The sequence below is a fragment of the Panthera pardus genome, unplaced genomic scaffold, assembly GCF_024362965.1.
Source record: "Panthera pardus isolate Hobbes unplaced genomic scaffold, ASM2436296v1 HiC_scaffold_22, whole genome shotgun sequence".
Lineage (NCBI taxonomy): Eukaryota > Metazoa > Chordata > Mammalia > Carnivora > Felidae > Panthera > Panthera pardus.
Window position 1 is genome coordinate 35,813,209 of NW_026526788.1, and position 20,765 is coordinate 35,833,973.

At 42.3% G+C, this 20,765-nt stretch overlaps 1 protein-coding gene across 4 annotated transcripts in view; it reads left to right on the plus strand.

The window, feature by feature from the left end:
- LRMDA (leucine rich melanocyte differentiation associated) overlaps nt 1-20,765 on the plus strand; it is a 1,024,583-nt gene that overhangs the window by 566,371 nt on the left and 437,447 nt on the right. For all 4 annotated transcript variants that reach the window (XM_053909591.1, XM_053909593.1, XM_053909590.1 and 1 more), the window contains 2 exons: nt 4,379-4,510; nt 15,950-16,084. In XM_053909591.1, the coding sequence (XP_053765566.1) occupies nt 4,379-4,510; nt 15,950-16,084 (267 nt within the window). The remainder of the gene's footprint in view (nt 1-4,378; nt 4,511-15,949; nt 16,085-20,765) is intronic.

Here is a 20,765-nt window from a genome sequence, read left to right on the forward strand (position 1 = left end):
ATAGATATCTGGATAGATATATTGGAGTAGGTAAAGATTTTAGTTCCGATCTTATTTTCTTAATTAGTTTGAGAACATTCCAACCTTTGGTTCTGGGTTTGAGGCCAGCTGTGGTTCCACAGAGAGAGATATTTCTTCTTAGGGTCTGTGGTTAATTGTGTCCCCCATCCCTGCCTGAGTCATGCTGGGGAGGAGCATCACCCCTTTTATAGGCTGAGAATGGAGGAAAGAGGGCTCTAATGATTACCACTGCTTACACCCCAGGAATAAGGTTGGCATTTCTTGAATGGAGGGTTCTGGAGGTGTCCTCTGGTGATTTTTCTGGCTGGATTTTTGCTGGGTAAGAGGCAGGAGGGATTAGTAGGTCATATGCCCCAAACCTACCAGCTCTGCTGTGGTCCTGGCCCTTTTCCTTCCCCTTTCTGACGAGTGGCTAACTTGGGAATAGAATGAAGGCCACTGAGTAGAAGCCCACCCAGAAGCAGAAGGTATTGGGGTTCAAGCGACCACCCCTTTGTGGGGCCTGCTGCCCTGCCTGAGGCCCCTCCTTAGCGGCTCACAACCACTGGCTTAGCTTGGAAAGGGCTGGGGCCGCCTGGTTAGTGCCGCTGTTTTTATAAGCTAATGAGGGCAGAGTGTGAGCCACGGGCAATGATGCTGGGATATTAACTGTGACAGGAAGCTTGATCATAATTATCTTAACGAGGATAGGGTTAATTACAGTGGAAACTTAAAAGTTCTCTCTGTTTGAATCCGCTAGAGCTGAATGCGTTGTGATGTTTTGTCATTTTGATATGACTTTGGAAAAGGCACAGGGACTCTCCCAGCAGCTGCAGTGGCTCCTGGGGGAGCCCAGCCAGAGCCCTGTGAATGAGGTAACAGAGATGGTACCTGTGGGTGAGATAATGGGCAGCTTTCCTGCTGGTGAAGTGCTTCGGAGTTGCTGATTAGGTTTTCAGAGCAAACCACCTGCCATAGGTCAGACCGCACACCCTGTCTCCCTGTCTTGCCCTTGGCATCTCTTCCCTGGGCTGGGAAGACCTCTCTCCAGCTGCCTGTGCCCAGGTAGTGGGTGAAGCCTTGCTCTCCCACCCCAGCCCCTGACCTTGGCACACATGTCTGCGTTGCCTTCACAGCCCACTCCTCAAACATCTTCAGATTGCAGACCAAGCCGGCAAGTAACTGTGGAGTGACAGGCGTCCCCTCCACCAGGGCCCTTGGGTGTGGGGTGCATTTTGCTGTGCACACACAAGATTATGGCAGAGGAATTGCAATCTCATCATCTTTTCCTTGTAGCTACTGTAGCTGTCCCATTAAACAGCACAGATCTGAGTGGATCCTTAAAGCCTTTTTTGCCTTGTCATTTTACTTAACAGCACACACCTCTTTGCAGGCATCTTGTATCTAGGGGTATGAACTCAAAGATGGATGAAAATAATAATAAAAAAAAAGATGGATGCAAATAATTTTTCCCCTCCTCCTTCCATGAAAACAGCAGCAGCAATAACAGAAAAAGTCCAATTTTTAAAAGCAAAAAATAAAGCCATCTTCCAGGTGTGTGTTTATTGGCTTCTGCATGCCAACCAAGCCCCAGAAATCCTGTCTTCTCCAGTTTTACCCTTCACTACTCTGTCTCCTCAGCTCTGAATTTAGCTGATTAAATCACCAAGTGCACACTACACTGATGACATGAAGACAGGGATTTATTAATTAGCAACCTCCCCTCCCCCGCCATGTAACACGGTTCCCTTTTAGCTGAGCAGCTAATAACATTAATGGCAAAAATAATCTTACAACCAGACAGGTAATGGGATTTGAACCTGAACGTCCCCTACTCTTCTGTGAAGTTTGACTCAGAACTGAGCTCTGCCCCAGAGCCCGCCCCAGAGAAAGGCAGCTCTGTGGGCACTCCCTCTGGTGTTCTTAGCTTTGTCCCTCTGTGTGCTGTGTCATTTTGTTGTATGCCTCCCTGGAAACACTCTTGGAAGGGAGCTTTCTTTTGCTTGCCAGTTGCCAACCATTTGCTGATTCTCATGATAAGAGTATTATATTTGCATAACATAACTCAGGAACAATGTGTATTTGGATGCTGCCTTTGACCATAGCCCAACTGAGGTTTGTGCACAAAGGACTTATTAGCCATCCATAAGGCACCCTGAAGGGAGGTGGCCTCAATGCCCCTCGCCCCTGTGGTAAACAGGGCTTCCTCCTGAAAAGCACTTTTCCATCATCACTCATTAACCCCCACGGAGGGAAGGGACTTCAGGAAAGGTGGAAGTTTCCCTGCAGAAGCCAGACTTGCTGCACACCTTTGCACATTTGCTCATCTGCCCACTCCCTGCATCCAGAACACACTCCCCCTCCAAAACACCCCCTAAGGTCACAGCTACCAGAAAAATCAGTGAATAAAAACAAGAAAGAAAAGAAAGGAACCAGCATTTGCTAGTGACATGTTTGTTCATCTTCTTTGGCTTATATTCATAAGTTCCTCTGGGCTGGAAACAGCACAGAACAAGGGAGTGCAGACGGGTTATTGATAATGCCCAAACTCACACTTGAAGTAAATGGTGGAGCTGAGTCACAACTCTCGTGTGTGTGTGTGTGTGTGTGTGTGTGTGTGTGTGTTGGTTTGTCCCCCCCCCCCACCCCCCCCACCCCCCCGAAACATGAGGAAGAAGAGAAAGGAGGAGGAAGAAATGAAGCACAATGACCCCATTGAGCCTTAGCCCAAAATGTAAGTGGTATTGACTTCCTGCTGTGGAGCAGGTAGTGCTGGCTGTAGGAGTGGGGGTGGTCTGGGTGCTGGGCCCTGAGGAATGAGACACACCAAGGTAGCTGTGCGCCCAGTGGGTCTGGGGCTTTAATGGCTGACACTGCACATCACACCTCCTGCATATTGACTCCCTGTTTTGGAGCCTTGTTGGCACAGATCCCACAAAGGAGATACAGATGTCTGGAGACAGCTTTGGTGCTAAAGTTCACACTCACGTCAGATGTGCGGGCACTGCACACACAAGCAGGCGTGTCTGTAACGCAAGTGCTATCAGTAAATGAATAAATAGTGTAGACAACATCTCCCTGATTCGTCACATTTTATAGGATAGCCAGGAGATCCCAGGCGAGTCCGCCCTCTGGTCGACGTCGTAGCTCAGCTGTCAGCCTGTGCAAGCTCAGCACAGCTCTTGGGTCTGGCAGGTGAATGAGCTGGGAGTATGTGTGTCTGTGCAAGTCCCTCCACCGGGCGGCTTTCTTTAATTAACGTCTGCGCGCGCGGAGAGTAGCACATGCGCACAACTGCCCCTCACCGCCTCCACCCCCCTCCCCCCCAACACTCGTGAGACCATAACATCAAGAGTTAACTTTCAGCTAACTGTGTAAACAAGGCTATTTTTCCCTTTCTGATACTCTCCCCCCCCCCCCCCCCGCCCCCTGAGCCGGGTACTTAATTCTTTCAGATCCTTGATTATTTACTGCCTTGACATCTACATTGCTGCATTCCACACTTCTTTCAAAAATAAAGTGAGAAATCCACTTTCCATAAATTAAAACTGTAACTTCAAGCCGGGAGCACTGAAACAGAAATTCCCCCAACTCCTTCCTTAAACCACGGCCCCTCTCCCTGCCCAACAAAAACAAAAACAAAAAGGAAAAGAAATCATGAAAGAAAAAGAAACAACCCTCTCCGACTGGAGTGATTATGTGCTTCTGAAGATGCCTTGCCTTTGGGAGCAGCCACAGGGACACTGGGCAGACGCAAATTAAGTGATTAGTGTAAAAAAAAAAAAAAAAAAAAACAAAAAAACGGGGGGGGGGGGGGATAAAAGTCAAAGGCTGAGAAGGGAGAGCAAGGAAGCCTTCCTTGCCGTTTCCTGGACTGTGCAGAGGAGAACCGCTAAGAAATGATACTTGAAGTTATATTTATTATTGTAAGAGGGGTATGATATTTCTGGGCAGGAATGATGGATGACAACTTAAATTTGTGTCCAGGGAATGAAGGTGAACTGTGACAGAGTTATTTATCTTGGGAATGGAGGTTAGGGTCAGCCGAGGCTGGGTGCCTGAAGGCACAAGACATTGACAAATTTATCCTGCAGGCCGTATCTGAAGCCCTTTGTTTTGGATCCTGGCTACTCACTAAGTGACCCTCATCCTTCATGTTGGCAATGCGTGAAGGATGCGGTGAGTGCCAGCGGCCCCTTCTCCCCCGCCGCCCCCACCCCGGCTCCCGCTACTAATTCTTGTCATTCACTTTGCTGACAGGCACCAAGCCCAAACTATTCCCAGTCCTGAAAGGGAAGGTTAAAATATTTATTTCGGCTCATAATGGCCTCCCTGATTTAGTGCAGGATCATTTTTCCTGTTGCCTTTGTCATTGCAGGTCACTGGAAGGACTGAGCGCGTTCGGGAGCCTGGAGGAACTCATCCTGGACAACAATCTGCTCGGGAACGACCTCGTGTTGCCAGGGTTACCCAGGCTCCATACCTTAACCCTCAACAAGAACCAGATATCCTTGGCTCTGCCCGCTGCCTCCACTCTCTGCCCTGCCCCGCAGTGGTCCCCGCCCGCACACCCCCTCCCCTGTGCTCCCCTCCCCCGCCCCACACAAATACCTGCGAAATGTCAAATGAGTTTTATGTGTCAGCTAAATTAAAGTATGTGAAATACAGTCCATGGGCAGACAAAGCGTTCTGTCTTCTGGCACTCGGGACACTTCAGAGTAATTTATTATAGGTCATTCATAAATGAAATGCACCATTATATCTTCCTGTTGCTCCATTTTAGTGTAGAGATCTAAGTTATGGCTGTGAAGAAATCTTTTTAATAGATAAAAATAGAGAAAGAAAATAATGTCACTGCTGCTGAGAAGGCAAAGCCCGGTTCTAGTTGCTTGGGCTTGTGTGGGAGGGCGACCTCTGGTGGGAAGTACGGGGTAGTGCCTCTAAGCCAACTTGGCCTTCACGGAGGTTTCTGGAACGCTCTGGTGCAGGCCTGGGGAACAGTTCTGGCAAAGCAGAGGGGGAAGGGGCAAAGGTGCGAGATATGTGTGAAGCCCAGGGGTAACTCTGCCCTCCGTGGTGTTTGATGTACTAGGGTGATGAGAGAGGTCTAGCAGAGTCTTTCTATTGCATGCTGTCCCCTTAAGTGCTGTCCCCTGCCAGCCTGGGATGAGGCACAGGGGTATTAATGGCTCTGGATTCTATAGGGAGGCTGAGAGTGGAATCGGAAGCTTTCTGCAGTATAAGGCACTTAGCTCCTCTATACAGTTATGGGTCTCCATGCTGCCACAGCACCAGCTGGAAGGCAGGGAGGATTATCAGTTTTGTTAATTCCTGTATCCATCACCCCTAGAAAAATGCTTGGCATGGAACTGAGGTTCAGTGAATGTTTGTGGGATGAATGAATGAATGAATGATTATCATCAGCTGTTCTTTATTGAGTGGGTCAGGCACTGTGCTGGTTGCCTTTAAGTATATTATTTTTTATTCTTACCAAACCCTGGGAGATGGATGCAGTTTCTCCATTTACCTGAATGAGGAAGGAGGTCAAGCATGGACCCAAAGCCAGACATTTACCAAAATGCTAGATCCCAGATTCAGTCTTAACTGTGGCTATATCCAAAATTCTTTCCATTCTCTTGTGTTGCTTCAGACTTGAAGTCTAATCACCTTGTTTTGTTAGTGAAACATTTGAGATCTAGAGTAATTCAGTCACTTGTTCATGTTTTCATGGCGAGTTAGAACTAGAAAAGGGATCAGAGCCTTTTCTGTAGAGTATGAAATAAAACCATGTATGCATATGTCCACTTTAAGAATGAGAGGCAAAATCATTTATTAACTGATGTTTATACTTTAAGTCATGAGACAGTATTTTCTTTTTAGGTAAAATATACTAGGATGGTCATTATAAATTGGCACTTTAATAGAAGTGGAAGGCGAGGGCTTACAAATAAATATCAGTCTATATCATAAGGCAATATTGATGGGTTTTTTTCCTCTCCTATCCTTTGGTCAACCAAGTTTCTTAGTCATTGTTTGAAAAATTATTATAGTCCCTGTATCACTGTCTTAGGTGACCACTTGGATGATATTCTTAAATCATTCAAGAACAGAAGGGTTATTAGAATAGAACTGGATGGTAAATTTCCTCCTTTGGGCCCTAGTGCTTATATCCTGTGTCCCATGCCACTGTAGAGTCCTAGCCTTTGAACTTGGGTTCATGAGTCAGCTTAATCATGTTTAGTTGTGTGGCTATGGACAGGTCAGCCTCTGAAAACCTCTGTTTCTCATTTTGTGTGTATGTGTGAGATCACAGCTTTCACTTGCCTATTAGGAGAACTGGTTAAAAAGAAGAAAATATATGAAAGCCTTTTTTGCATGTTGGAATCCAAGTGCCATGATAATGTGAGCAAAACAGGTTTCTGCATGGGTGAAAAACCAGCTACTTCTGCCCTGGGATATTTATTGTGACGTTGGCAATATAAGAAATGGTGCTGTGAGAAGGACTTCCAGAACAGCCCACAGATCAACCCACAAGGACTTTGTCTGGCAAATGCTGTACAAATGCTAATCCCAAACTCAATTCCTCTTCTCCCTCAGCATAACTTCCTGGCCAGTTCTCTGTCGCATTTATTGGTGCATGCTAAGAAATGCAAGCTCATTTCAGCACCAGCCTAAGAAAAACGAGTGAAAGAAGAGCACACAAAACAAGAACATCATTTTGCATAAGCCCAGTCTACAGATGACCTAGTGGGTGATTTTTTTTTATTGACCTCTGATTTATTTAATAATCAATGAAAAGTATTTGTTGGATACTTATGTGTTCAAAATAGGTTATCGTATTGCTTTCCACTATACCACTGGCATTTGAGGAGCATTGAGTAAATATTGATGTTAATATTGATGATAGATTACCTGATTAGTGTGATTAGGTTATGCTAAGAAGTAAGATTCATGTTTCATATGAATTTACTAAGAATTATTATTTCCCATTTTAGAGGGTTCATTTTTACAACATGGCACAGAATATGATGAAAATGTGCAGGAATCCACTCTGGATTTTTTTGTTTTTTTTTTGTTTTTTTTTTTGTTTGTTTGTTTTTTAGATTCTATGTGTAAGAGAGATCATAAGGTATTTGTCTTACTCTGACTTATTTCACTTAGCATAATGCCCTCAGGGTTCATCCATGTTGTGGCAAATGGTAAGATTTTATTCTTTTTAATGGCTAAAATACATAGTTACATATATTATTATATACTGTGATATAATTATAATATATAACATATATATATCACAACTTCTTTTATATTCAACTACTGATGGACACTTAAGACTGTTTTCATATCTTGGCTATTATAGATAATGCTGCACTAAACATGAGTGTATAGATGTCTTTTGGGGTTAGTTTTCATTTTCTTCAGATAAATATCCAGAAATGGAATTGCTGAATCATACAGTGTTTTTATTTTTAATATTTTTTGGGAAGCTGCATACTGTTTTCCTTAGTGGCTACCTCAGTTTACCTTCCCAACCACAGTGCAAAAGGGTTCCTATTTCTCCGTATCCTGCCAACACTTATTATTTCTGGTCTTTTTGATAAAAGCTATTTTAACAGGTGTGAGGTGATATCTCATTTTAATTTGGTTTTGATTTACCTTTCCCTGATGATGAGTGATGTTGAGCATCTTTTCATGTGTCTACTGGCCATCTGTACTTCTTCTTTAGAAAAATGTCTATTCAGTTCCTCTGCCCATTTTTTAATCAGATCTTTTTTTGCTATTGAGTTATATGAGTTCCTCATATATTTTAGATATTCCTTATCAGATATATGATTTGCAGTCATTTCTTCCCATTCACTAGGTTGCATTTTCATTTTTAAATAGTTTCCTCTGCTGTATAGAATGTTTCCCCATTTTTTTCTTTTTCATTCTCCAAATTTTTATTTAAATTCCAGCTAGCTAACATACAGCACAATATTAGTTTCAGGTATAGAATTTAGTGATTCATCAATTGCATATAACACCTGGTGTTCGTTGCTACAAATGCCCTTCTTAATCCCCATTACCTGTTTAACCCATCCCCCCTCTATCCCCCATCCACCTCCCTTCTAGTAACCATTAGTTTGTTCTCCATAGTGAAGATTCTGTTTCTTGGTTTGCCTCTCTCTTTTTTTGCCCATATGTTCATTTGTTTTGTTTCTGAAATTCCACGTATGAGTGAAATCATATGGTATTTGTCTTCCTCTGACTGATCTTACTTAGCATAATACATTCTAGTTCCATCCATGTCATTAGAAAAGGCAAGATTTCTTTCTTTTTATGGCTGAGCAATATTCCACTGTATATGTTTCTCATTTTTAAAGTAGTAAATCAGGCTGGAGGATGGTTGTATTCTCAGTGTTGCTGTCACCAGAGATTAGCAGCCCTCTTGGCCCTACAGTACTGAGGGATTTTCTTTGTCTTTGGTTGAGTCCTTTTCCTTTTTAATTCCTCAGCTTCTCCAATCTGTAGCAGTAATGCTGAGGGAGAAATGATAGTGGTATGGGGGGAATTGTTGCAGAAGGGGATGTGTAGCTGTAAAGCTGGCCAGTTATATTGCTGTGCTGATGGAGAATACTGTATTAGCACTAGATACGAAAGGTGCTAGTTGGCTGTTTTAGGATGCAGCATGACTTCTTTCTCCTCTGTTCTACTGGTATGATCATGAAGATTAGCTTCATTTCCCCACATACTTGAGCCAGAAGTCACAGAATGAAAGCCAGGTAAAAGCAAGAGTAACACCGTATGGCACCCTTGTAACCTAATACTTCTGACCTACCTTTTCGGCCAACTGACTCTGCTACTTTCTTGTTGAATATACCCCTGACTCTTTAAGAGTTGCTCTGTTCCACATTGCTATTCCTTACTCCATGAAATGCCTTGGATTTGGGCTCTGTCAGTTAGCTTTGCTGCATAATAACCTACCTCGAATGTTAGTGACTAAAACAACAAATACGTTATTTAACATTCTCTGTGTCAGTTGTTTGGGCAGGGCTCAACTGCATGGTTCTCCTGTGGATTTTGGTTTGGTCCATATGCAGCCACCATTATCTGGAGGCCTGACTGGGACTGGATGGTCTGAAATTGCCTCACTTATATGTCTGGAAGTCAGTGCTGGTTGTTGACTGAACGACATGCTTCCAATAGGCTAACACAGGCCGCTCTGCATGGGGCAGCTGTTTCAAGAGCAAAGCCCTAATGTACAAGTACTTTTCAAGCCCTATTTGCATCTCAGATGTTGCTGATCCGTGGCCAGAGCAAGTCACGTACCAAATGTAGAGCCAGTGTGATAGGGGACTGTACCAGGTGTGTATACACAGAGGCATGCCTCACTCCTGTAGTGATCCTGCACATGGACCGTGGTGTCTCATCTCCTTAAAAACTGACTTCATATTTGTAATAAACAGAGACCTAGAATCAAGTAATTATTCACCTGCCTCAAAGGTATTAGTTCTTTCTTACAAATTGAATCTTATTTTAAGTATATTAGAAAGCTTGCTATTAAATGGGATTCTACCTGAAGTTCTTTTGAGAAGTTTGTTTTGGTTTTAATTTCTGGTGTGCTTGTTTGTCTGTTTGCATACATAGAGTTTTCCATTTTGGTTTTACTCTCAATGAGGTATGTTTGAACAATGCTCTGTTACTGGATCCTGCAAACATGGGTTATGGGCTGCTTTATCCTTTGGCAAGAGGTACTGTCAGATAGTGGTTAAGAACAGGCTCTGAAGTCAGACTTCCTGGGCTTGTACCCTGGCCCTGCCACGTGCTGCATGTTCTTGGACTGGTTATTTAACATATCAATGCTTTGCTTTCCTCTCCAAAATTGGGACAATAATGGTACCCACCCCATAGGTTGTTGTGAGGGTTATTCTAAGTTCTATGTAATGGTCAGTATTATTGCCATTTTTATTAGAGAATTATGTAAACTTATTTGATCTTACTTCAGCTACATTATAACCAAGGTCAGAGCATAGATTTAGAGTGTGTCTTTGACTTTTATAACTTAATTTTACATCCATATCATTCTGTGAGGTGAGTACCATTGGTGAATACTCTCATTTTTTTTTTATTTTTGAGAGATAGCACAAATGGGAAGGACAGAGAGAGAGGGAGAGAGAATCCATAGCAGGCTCCACACTGTCAATGCAGAACTCACAAACCATGCACAAAATTATGACCTGAACTGTAATAGAGTCTGATGCTTAACTGACTGAGCCACCTAGGTGTCCTAGTACTCTCGTTTCTTATGAAAAAACTGAGAGAGTTGAACATTTTTTTTGTATGAACTTTCTGAAGTCACCTAGATTGTCATTGGTAGTGCTCAGTCTAGAACCCAGGTATGGTGATTTATAACCCCAGACTCTGAAACCCAAAGGAGGTAAAATCAATGCATGAGGAAAGGAACTAAAATACAGGAGGAGTCGGTTGCCTGTGCTTGCCCTGTCCCTCCTGCACCAGACCCTGTACCCAGCTGCAGAGGGAGCTCACGAAAGGGATTTCAGAGCACAAACCCAGCATCTGGCAAATTTTTTCTCAGTCGACCAATGTCTCACGTCTCATCTGCACACTACCTACTTGACCTCCCATCTTTGTTCTGCTGGCCCTTTGTTACACTTCTGTTAAGCTCTCAGCATTGCTGTCTTGTCCTGGTATACTTTAAAGCCTGAACTTCCCAGGTTACCTTTTTATCTCCTGGTTCATAGCTTATCTTACTCCTCTTCCCTTAGTTCATTTAGACTGGGCTGGTAGTCACTGGCCATGGAGTTGACCTTATCTCTCCAACACTCACGTTGTGTATATGTGTGTGTGTGTCTCTCTCTCTCTCTCTCTCTCTCTCTCTCTCTCTCTCTCACGCACATGCACATACACACACTGTCCTTGGCTCTTCTCCAGTAGGGTTGGATACTTGGTCATGGTCTCAGCCATATCATGTCTGAATACCCAACCCCAAAAGGGAACAATTGAGATGTCTGGAAAATATAGATACTTTGCACAATCAAATGATTCTCCCCCATTCTCCCTTTCAGGGTGGGCAGGGGAAGAGTAATAAGCTGACTTCATTTTACATCACACTTTGTTTCTTCATTTAATGTCTCCCTGTTGGCTTCAGCACACGTGTGAAGAGACGGTATGAATTATAGTACCAACAGGAAGGACAAATAGTATGACATGTTGTACAGCTGGGCTGTGGTGAAGAGACGAGTGAACTGAACCAGAAGACCAGACTAGATTTCCCACAGCAATTTACTGTTTTACTCAGGGAAGTCTCTGTACCTTGTCTGAATCTTCAGTTTCTTTAGCTGTAAAATGGGTGATAGATAATTCAGAGTATTGTTGAAAGATCGAAATGGCATAATGTATATATGGGAAATCACTTTATCGCCCAAAGACTTTACAGCTTTTTGATACGTTTTAATGATAGAGGAAGTCTCATTGCTTTAAATGAATAAGCCCAAATTGGAAGAAACTCAGGTACAGAACACAGCTGGATGACAGTACCTGTGGTCTCCCACAAAAGCTTGTAGGACTCCTCATTTTTCAGTATTTTACATTCCTTTCTGTATTAGGAAATTGTGAGTCACTTTATCACCTAGAAATGTTAATTTCTTTGGAACAGGTTTGAATCTAGACTCTGCCATTTACTATGTGACCTTTGACCCCCATTTCCTCAATTGTTTGGATATGATATTGCTGACGTGTGTGTGAATCAAAATGAAAATATGTTGTGCCAAACGTGGAGTTAGCATTCAGAAATCCTGTATTAGGGTAAGCACTGGTTGAAATCCTCCCAGGTCTTATGGGTGTTGCCCTTTGACATGGGCTTGATCACAGAGGGAGGATTCTTTCCCATTTTTACCAGGGAAACAGCTTCAGACCTGTGTAACTGGACATGACACCAGAAGACTCCCCTCCTCCTTCATTCTCCAGACTTTCAAGGCAACATGTTGCTTTGATCTTGGGCCTTCTGCAAAAAGTCTCCCTTGGCAAGCATACCTATGACAGCTGGACTCTGCAATAGCAACTTTGTGTAGACAACCTGAAAAAAACCTAAATGACAAGTATTCTAGAGAAGACTTGAGGAGGGAAGCCAGGTGTGTGCTAGAAGTCAGTTGAAGAGAACTGAAACTGTGCCCTGTAGCTTCACATTTAAAAAGGGGAGGGGGATGTCACCCTTAGGAGAATCCCTGAAAGTATCTACTGCCCTTGGTCTTAGTAAGTCAGAGACACCGGGTTCCCTCTGCTGGTTGCCTTTGGTTAATTTTCTATGTAACTGGACAAAAAAGGAATGTGACAGGTTCTATCTCAGAGCTCCCAGCCAGGTAAGACAGGGCTGTGTTTGTCCTTGCTGACCCAGGAGACCAAGAAGCCAATTAAAACTCTTTCTCATCTTCTATCCTCCAGAGGTGTGTCAACAGAATGAAGTTCTAGTCCAGACCATCCACAGAATGGGTGCTCGTATGGATTTGGGGGAGACCCCCTGACTTAGCCCAGATGATCATTTAGCAGGTACTTGAAAGGCTTAAAAAGACAGGGGGTATCTTCTGCCACACAAAATACCCTAAATGAAGCAGGCTCCATTCTTTGGATTCATTGGTGCACGATGGCTGAAGCTTCTTGAAGCCTGTAGACCTTTTGCCCAAGAAATTCCCATTACCAAGACATTTGAATGAATCCACATCTCCACAACCTCCTGCTCAGGGGGAAGATAGAGATTTTGTTGAGTGTGAAACTTATGTTAATTCCCTCTTAAAGGAAAAGGCTACATAATTATGAATTCAAAATTAGGCTTGAAGATGAATGTCTGCTTTGAATAAAAATATATAAAAGCAAATTAAATTTTTTTCATTTGACAAATGCCACAAACATAAAAATATTCAGAAAAGTAACAATTTTTTATGTGGGACATACCTACATAAAACATTTTTCCTATTTTTTCTGCAACTTATTTTATAACTTTATTATATAATTATATAAGTTTTACCTTATATGTACTTTAGTGGAGAGAGACAGTGATCTTAACTGATTGCATTTTAAATAACCTACTTTTGCAATTTTTACAACGTGTGACCATGTGATTCTATTATCCTTGCAAGGGACCTGCGTAAGCAAGAACCCTCACGTACAAGCTTTATTAGCTCTGTGGTAAGTTTACACATGAAGCCTGTTTCCCTGGACTGTGCATGAGAAGCTTCCTGTCACTGCTCACTTAATGTTGGGAAATGACTGGGATTTCAGTTCAGCTCAGTTGCCCAATATTTCCTCAACTTAAAAACCTTTCCCAGTTTGAGTTCCATTCCTTCACATTCCTACCTTCATACAGTAGATGAAAAATATCCAAGGTTTAAGAAGTTGGTCCGTATAGGAGAAATAGGTTTTGGTTGGACTTCTTCACCCATAGTGGAAAGGGCTTCCCCTAGGTTCTCTAGGGTCATTGTCTACATAAATAATTTGAAACACCCCAAGTCAGTACATCAGCACCATTTTGGCCGTCCACTCTCCTACAGTCCCACAAAAGAAAGTGTGCTGACTAGTGGAAGTGAGTGATCAGCTTGTCTGGCTATCTCCTTGGCACCAGGGCCTGGCCTTGAGGCTTCAGGACAGCCTGATAGGCATGAGTCCTACTGCTCCTTGGAACATTTGATGGATCCCTTGTGAAAGGTAGAAGGTTGGAACTAACCCTGAAGGGCAGAAACCAGGACTGGGACTGAATGACATTTTGGCCCTGGTAATTCCTGAATACCAGACACAGACTTAAAACATTTTGAGAAAGTTACTCCAAAGCATAGGGCCTCATGAGGTGCCTTTGCTAGGGTCTAAGGGCAGCACTAATAGCTTCCCTTTTTCTCCTGTAGCAATGATTGAGAAGCATAGCTTTCCCTGAAAAGCCAGTTTTCCCTGAAATTGTTCATTGGCATTTCAATTAGTTTTATTTAAATGATTTTCTTAAAGAGTTTGATGATTGAACTGTAATTTAAAAAGTAGTGAGTATGTTTTGTCTTCAGTGATGAAATACTTTAGTGTTTTGACTCCTGGCCATTTACCCATGTGTCCTTCTAATCTTACCTCCCTGGCAGAACCTTCTTTCTTGTCTTCTCCACATGCTTCTGTGTCTTTCATCCTCACTCCAGTGGTCCATTGTGGTTATTCCTGGACATTATTTGTTAAAGATCTGAAGGATTGATAACTTGAAAGTCCATTGTCCTGCCTTGTTTAGCAAATGGGGATGATGTTGGCGAATGGAAACCTGTGGTGGAGAGCTGCTCTGACCCTCTTGCACTAGGGTTTCTCTGTTTTGCTTGTGCTGGCCCTCTCCTTGTCTCTGTCTCACTCTCAGGGTATAGCATTTGTTTTTGTACATGATGTTCACAGAGCCTGTGTATAAAAAATGCTTGAAAGAACTTAGTTTGGAGAAAATAAGATTTAAGGAAGACATGAGAGCTTCAACTGTCTGGAAGGTCATCATGTGGAAGAGGAGGATGCCTTATTCTTTGAGACTCCAAGCCATTAAATTGGGTCAGTGGGAAGGAATTTGAGGAAGGTTCAGCCCCCAGGGGAAAGAAAAACTCTTTTTTATGGTTGTTATGATAGAATGAGCTACCTCTTGGTGACCCCTTGGCAGATATGTTAGGGAATGGATTCTGACATTGTTTGGATTTGGTGTTCAACTGACAAGTTGAAATGAAATATGAGGAAATTGGGGCAACATCTCATAGCTAGAGAACATCCTTGTAAAGTAAAGGCATCCATTCTCTTTGGTTTTAACTTTTCTCTCTTAGGCCAAGTGAACCTCACTCCTGGACACTGAATCCTGAGTCTTTGACTCTTGTATGGCACATTCACCCTTATATATTAGCCCCTGTTTGCTCTGTTGTCACTCCCTGGCAAAGACCCCATTCCATCTGCTGATATTGGCTGATAAGAGCTCCACCTCTCTTCCATAAGTTTCTGGTAGTCATGGCCTCTGTTCATGGCTTGTCTAGTCATCACCTTGCCTAGGAGAAGGTTCATCTGCATGTAACTCAAACCAGGAGTCCATGTATATCAATGTGACAACTTGGTTGTCATTAGGTCCTTACCAGTACCTGTGATTGCCTGAATCTATGACTCTTGACTTACTTGGTTTAGAGGTCTCAGCGTTTGCCTTGAGTGGATCCCATTGAGCAAATGGATCATGGCATGATCTCCCCACCATGCCCTTTATTGGTATTTTCTCTATATTCTTTCCTTCTTGAATATTACTATCACAAGAGATTCTCCTCAAATACATTTGACCTGCTTGGCTTGACTAAATGTATCCTAACTGATTCCATTTGTCTTCTAGTTTTGTTCTCCTTTCTCCACAATTCATTGTTTATTGCCACCTGGGAGTCTACTGAGCAATGCTTAGCTCCACCCCAGGTTCTCAGATCATAGGAGGATGGCAGTCCCTGCTTGTATCCATGCCATTCCTATATGTTTTAATGATAAATTACTCCCTAAAGGAGAAAATGGGAATATATTTTTAATGAGGCATTTGGAAACAAGTCTTGCTTTCATTACTGGAAAAAAAAGTTTTCTAGATTGGCAAATAGCAAAATACTTTACCACATGGAATATACCCTTCATCATTTTCCAAACAAATATAAAGGAAAGAAAAGTGTGATAAAACACTTGAGTTCATTCATTCCCTCTCAAGTGATCTGGACTTAGTCTTACATGCCCAGAGAAAAGTTGGGCTGTGTCCCCAGCAGGAGTGAAAAACTAGGCATGCCAGATACCTCACAGCTAAGTTGATTTCAACCCTCACCCATGTCACCTCTTGGGAGCAGACTGGACTTGTCAGGTGTTGTGCTGTGCCTGTCAGTTATAGTCTATGTTCCTTATGAGGGCTTTTGTCTTCCTGGATCCAAATCCTTAACCTTTGTCACATCACTGACTTGGAGAGTCTGCTTGATCACCTGGCGGAAGTGACACCAGCTTTGGAGTACCTCAGCCTGCTGGGTAATGTGGCATGTCCCAATGAGCTGATTAGCTTGGAAAAAGATGAGGAGGACTACAAAAGATACAGGTGAGTATCTAGGAGTTTGAGCCTGGTGGAAAGGGAAAAATGGCATCTTTGGGGGGGGGATGATATTATGGGGTGCATAGTAGATATTACTGGACTTCCATTGATAATACTAAACTTTAACCTTTTGGCAACCTGTAGCCATTGTCTCCCTTTGTCAGGGACATAGGAGCCAAAAAAACAAATAACAACAACAACAACAACAACAACAACAACAACAACAAAAACCCAAAGAACAAACAAACGGAAAAAAAAAAAAACATGAAAAGCTTCCAGGTGGTCTAGGTCAGGGGTTGACAACTCTTTTTTGTAAACAGCTGGGTAATAAATGTTTTTAGGCTTTGAAAGTCATGTGGTCTAAGGTCTATGTCACAACTATTCAACTCTGCTGTTATAGTGAAGAAATAGCCATAAACAACTTATAAACGAATTGGCACAGCTATGTTTCAATAAAACTTTACTTACAAAGACCAGGGGCAGGTAAGATTTGACCCATGGGCTATATTTTGCTTACTTGTGCTCTGTGTTGTAAGGTTTTCCTTTGGTCAGCCTCAGAGTAACTTTTTAGCGAGCACTTCCCACTAAAGGTAGGGAGCTTACGTGGGATCCCAGAGGAAGTCTCAGAAGTCCCATAACTTGGTTCCATAAAGCTCTGCCTCACTGTCCACCAGCTGTGTGCTCTGATGGGGTCTAAGTAGAAATGCTTCTCTTCCTCCTCTCTGCTACTAAACCATCTGCTTTGAAATACCTGATCCAAACCCCCCTTTCTTAGGGAGTCTTCTTGGTCATACCTATTTTATTCTCTTTCTTCATTTTGAACTCTGTGTGCTCTCATTCTTGATTGGTTTTGTTTTGTTTTGGTTATTGTTGTTAATGTTTTTAGATGATCTTTTCATGTGTAGGCTCTCTCTTCATTATGATTGCTCTCATGAACGCCCTACCTGAATCAATGTGGAAAGGGGAGGGGGAGTAAGGAAGCAAATTCAGGGCAGGTAAGGCTACCGAATAATAAATTTAGAAGGATTGGGGAAAGAGGATAATGGTTTGAAAGAAACTTGTTCTCTTGGGACTCTTATAAAAATCTGTGGTGACCCATGAAGGAATGCAGTCAGGGGAGTTGATGCTGTATAAAGGCAAAGCTGTAAGAAATACTGAAGGCTGTTGAACACTGTGTATTTTTGAAATATATGCACATGGACGCATAAAGTTACAGCAGGAGTCCAGTATTATTTATCGGGAAGCATTTTGTGTGTTTAATCTCATTTTCTAGGTTTCTTGATTAATTTTGTAGGGGTTTTATTAGACTGTTTTTAAGCCATCTTAGAATAAAACTCTAACCCTAGTCTGAAAAGGGGTATTAAATCTTTTTCTATCATGAAGATATTCATTTGGATATGATTCTGTAGATTTCAATGTGAATTCTGTTAGGAGAAATATGATTAATACCCAGCGGGTGAAGAGTTATACATTTCTAAATCAACCCTGTAAGTTGCTTAATCACTTAGAACTTAATTTGCCTATTTAAAACTCTTATCAACTCTGAAGCATTTAACAGCCTGATTTCAGATATAAAGGGGCCTCTTAAAACATATTTTATCTTTGTGCAGCAATTTATAAGATATGTCTTGGAAGGGTCAAGTAAGTCCAAGAAAGTTCTTTCAGTCAACATTTTTAGTAAACCAACCATGGTATAGGAGATTTTAATTTGGTTTCTGACTTTTTTCTTGAAATTTCTATGTTTAACTCTTTAAAATAAGCCAATAAATTGTACAAATGTATGTATATGCACTTGCATGCACGTATGTGTGTCTTTGTATGCATGTGCACATGCATTGACACACGTGTTCATTCACTCATTCATGGAGCTGTATGTAAACCAAACTGTAGGCACATTTTTGTTGTCTTTTTTTCCTAGAATGAGAGAAGTAGAGTGAAAAGCTTCACTTCCCTCATCTTCTATTTAGTCTCAAATAGAAGGCTTATAAGTTTGCAAAAGGAAAAGAAAAGCTAGTACTATTTTTTTTATTATAACTGTTCACTATGGTAAAAATACTAAGACCCATATAAATAAGGGCCAGATAAGAAGATCTGATGTGGGGTCCAGCTTTAAAATGGGGAGGATAGTCTAGATCAGTGACCCTTCACCAAGGCTGTACTTCTGAATCATCCAAAGCATTTTGATTAATTGAGTAGCAAATGCAACAAAATAGTCAATAGGTGCTTCGGATGTTCACTTAACTATTGGACTAAGTAGTGTTTAAAATTCCTGTTGGCTCTAGCATTCTGAGATACTCTGCTCCCAAGCCATTACAGTTCTTCCATTGCTGTCTAATGCCATTTTATATATTCCATCTTGTATATTTCTCTCACTACTTTGTATGTGTCCACATCCAGAGGATGGCTTCTAGTAGGTAAGGGTGTATCTTCTTGCCCTTTGAAGACTCTTCAATACCTAAAGTAATGCCGGCCATGGAATAGGGGCCAGATAAATGTTCTCTGGAGGCAGCTTGAAAATTATTCTTTCCTCTGAGAAGCTAAGTGCTTACAGAGAAATGTATGGCCCTCTGGGTACCTCTGATGCCTACTGCCTATTTGGAATCAGATCCATTTGATGTCAACAATCACAGTTAATAAACAAGGAACTGTCCTTGAGACTCAATCTGAGCACTGGTCATTGGGTTGCTGATCCTTCAGGGAGGGTTTGGTTCTAGAGGAGTGATTCGTTGCATGGGCTGGCTGTTGTACCCACTAAGCCTGACCGTACTACCTCAGGTCCGTCAGGGTTGAGGGATGGGGCTGGGAAGGTTGTTTGTTCATGCACACGTGGCAACGTTGCTGGGAGGAGGAGTTGGATTCTAAAGACACATACAGCTGAAATCACATCTAGTCAAAATTACTCTAGAAAATCCATAATCCACCCACAATAATGGCAAGATGCTGACGCTCTGAGAGAAATAGGAACTAAGAACACTGGAAGGAACATTAAATGTGTGTCCATCCAGTTACACATTCACTGCACAGCATATGATGATCGAGTGGAATGGTGGGCCTATTCTCCAGCAATCCTAAATTTTTTATTCATTTTATTTTTTATTATTTCTGGTTGACAAGTACTCTCACACTTGGATTTGGAGAGATTAATGTGTATGTGATGGCATTCTGTTCTCTGGTTTGTAAGCAGCCCTGCTTTGTTCATCCTGAAATTTGAGTTTCATTTGCCCCTAAGAAATTTTAGGATTTTACAATAAGACTTTTGAATCCAGAGTTCCTGCAGTGTTTTACTTTCTACAAAGCAATGCAGCCACCTTTCCCCCCCCCCCCCCCATTGGTAAAATATTTTCTTGGCCCTTCCGCCACAAAGTATGAGGTCTGCCTTCCTTCTAGCTGTTACCCAGAGCCTAATAGTAGGGCCTCTATGTAAATTTATGTGACATTTTCACTAGAAAATTGCTTAAAAATGAATGATATTTCTACAGTTTACTGTTTTTCACTTTAACTACATTTTCTGACAATATGTCTTCTATTAATCATTTAAGCAATAGTAGGAGCCTTAAAGGGAGTGTATTCAGAAGCAAGAACCCATGGCTCATTTAGTGCTGTCTAAAAAAATTTCTTATTGATTGGCATCCTCTGTGGTTATGTGATGTAATATTTATAATATGTCACCCAGCCATACATCAAAACAAGTACGTCTGTTTCATTTCTACGGGAGGTGTTGATTTCAGAGAGGTCAGCCCACTTTTAGGTCACGTTGTGGCCAACCACCAGAGCAGAAATGGGAAGTGACTAGATTTATGGAGTTATTGGGAATGGCTTCACAGATGCTTCACTTTCTGCTGATTCCTTCTTTCCTTCCCCCAAGTCACCCCTTCTCCTTCCTTCCTTACCCCCTGTGCACACAGTTGGATTTTCTTGGCACACATCCCCACCATAAAATGGGCTCATTAAATCTGTATGTGAGCATGAACATACTACCAAGTTGTTGAGCTGTGCCCTGGTCCTGCTGGGGCAGGAGCGAACCATGCCTTGATTTTTTTCTTTGCCATTCATCATAGTTCATGGCTAAGAAATGTCCATCGCCATGTTATTATAGGAGCTTAAACCCGCCCGTGCTTTGCTGTGTGTACACATTGTGCTGCTATTTTGGGATGAATGTTGAATGAGGGTGAATGTGATAACAAGCAGCCTTCAGCATTTGGGCGGGAAGAGAGCGGTGAGGTGGTTTGCCTTGGGAGGCCACCGTCATGCTAAAAAACCACTCAAGGCCTCCCGTGGACTTCAACACTAGCCAAAAAGTGAGTCAGGTATGGGAAACTTAGGTGCCCAGAGTGGTCTGTTTCTTGTCTTCCTTTGTAATTCTTCTCCTTCTTGTTCCTGCAGGCAAGACAGCGGAATGAAGGTCAACAGTACATAAGAGCTAGACCTGACTTGTCAAATAAGAGATTTGGTCTCATGGCCTCTAAGCTCTACTTCTGTCATTAAACCCTTTGCCATTCATTCTCTGCTGCCACTCCAGTCTCTGCTTGGCCTCTCCTTCCTCCCGCCTCCTCAGTAGGCCCCTCTATATTTCTTACAACTTTAAATTATTTAAAACGTGACACCCTTTCTTTGTTCCCTCCCAGAAAGCAGCCTGAGGCCTGCCCAGTGTCTGTAGCACTCAGCCAAAGGGAAAGAGGGAGGGACC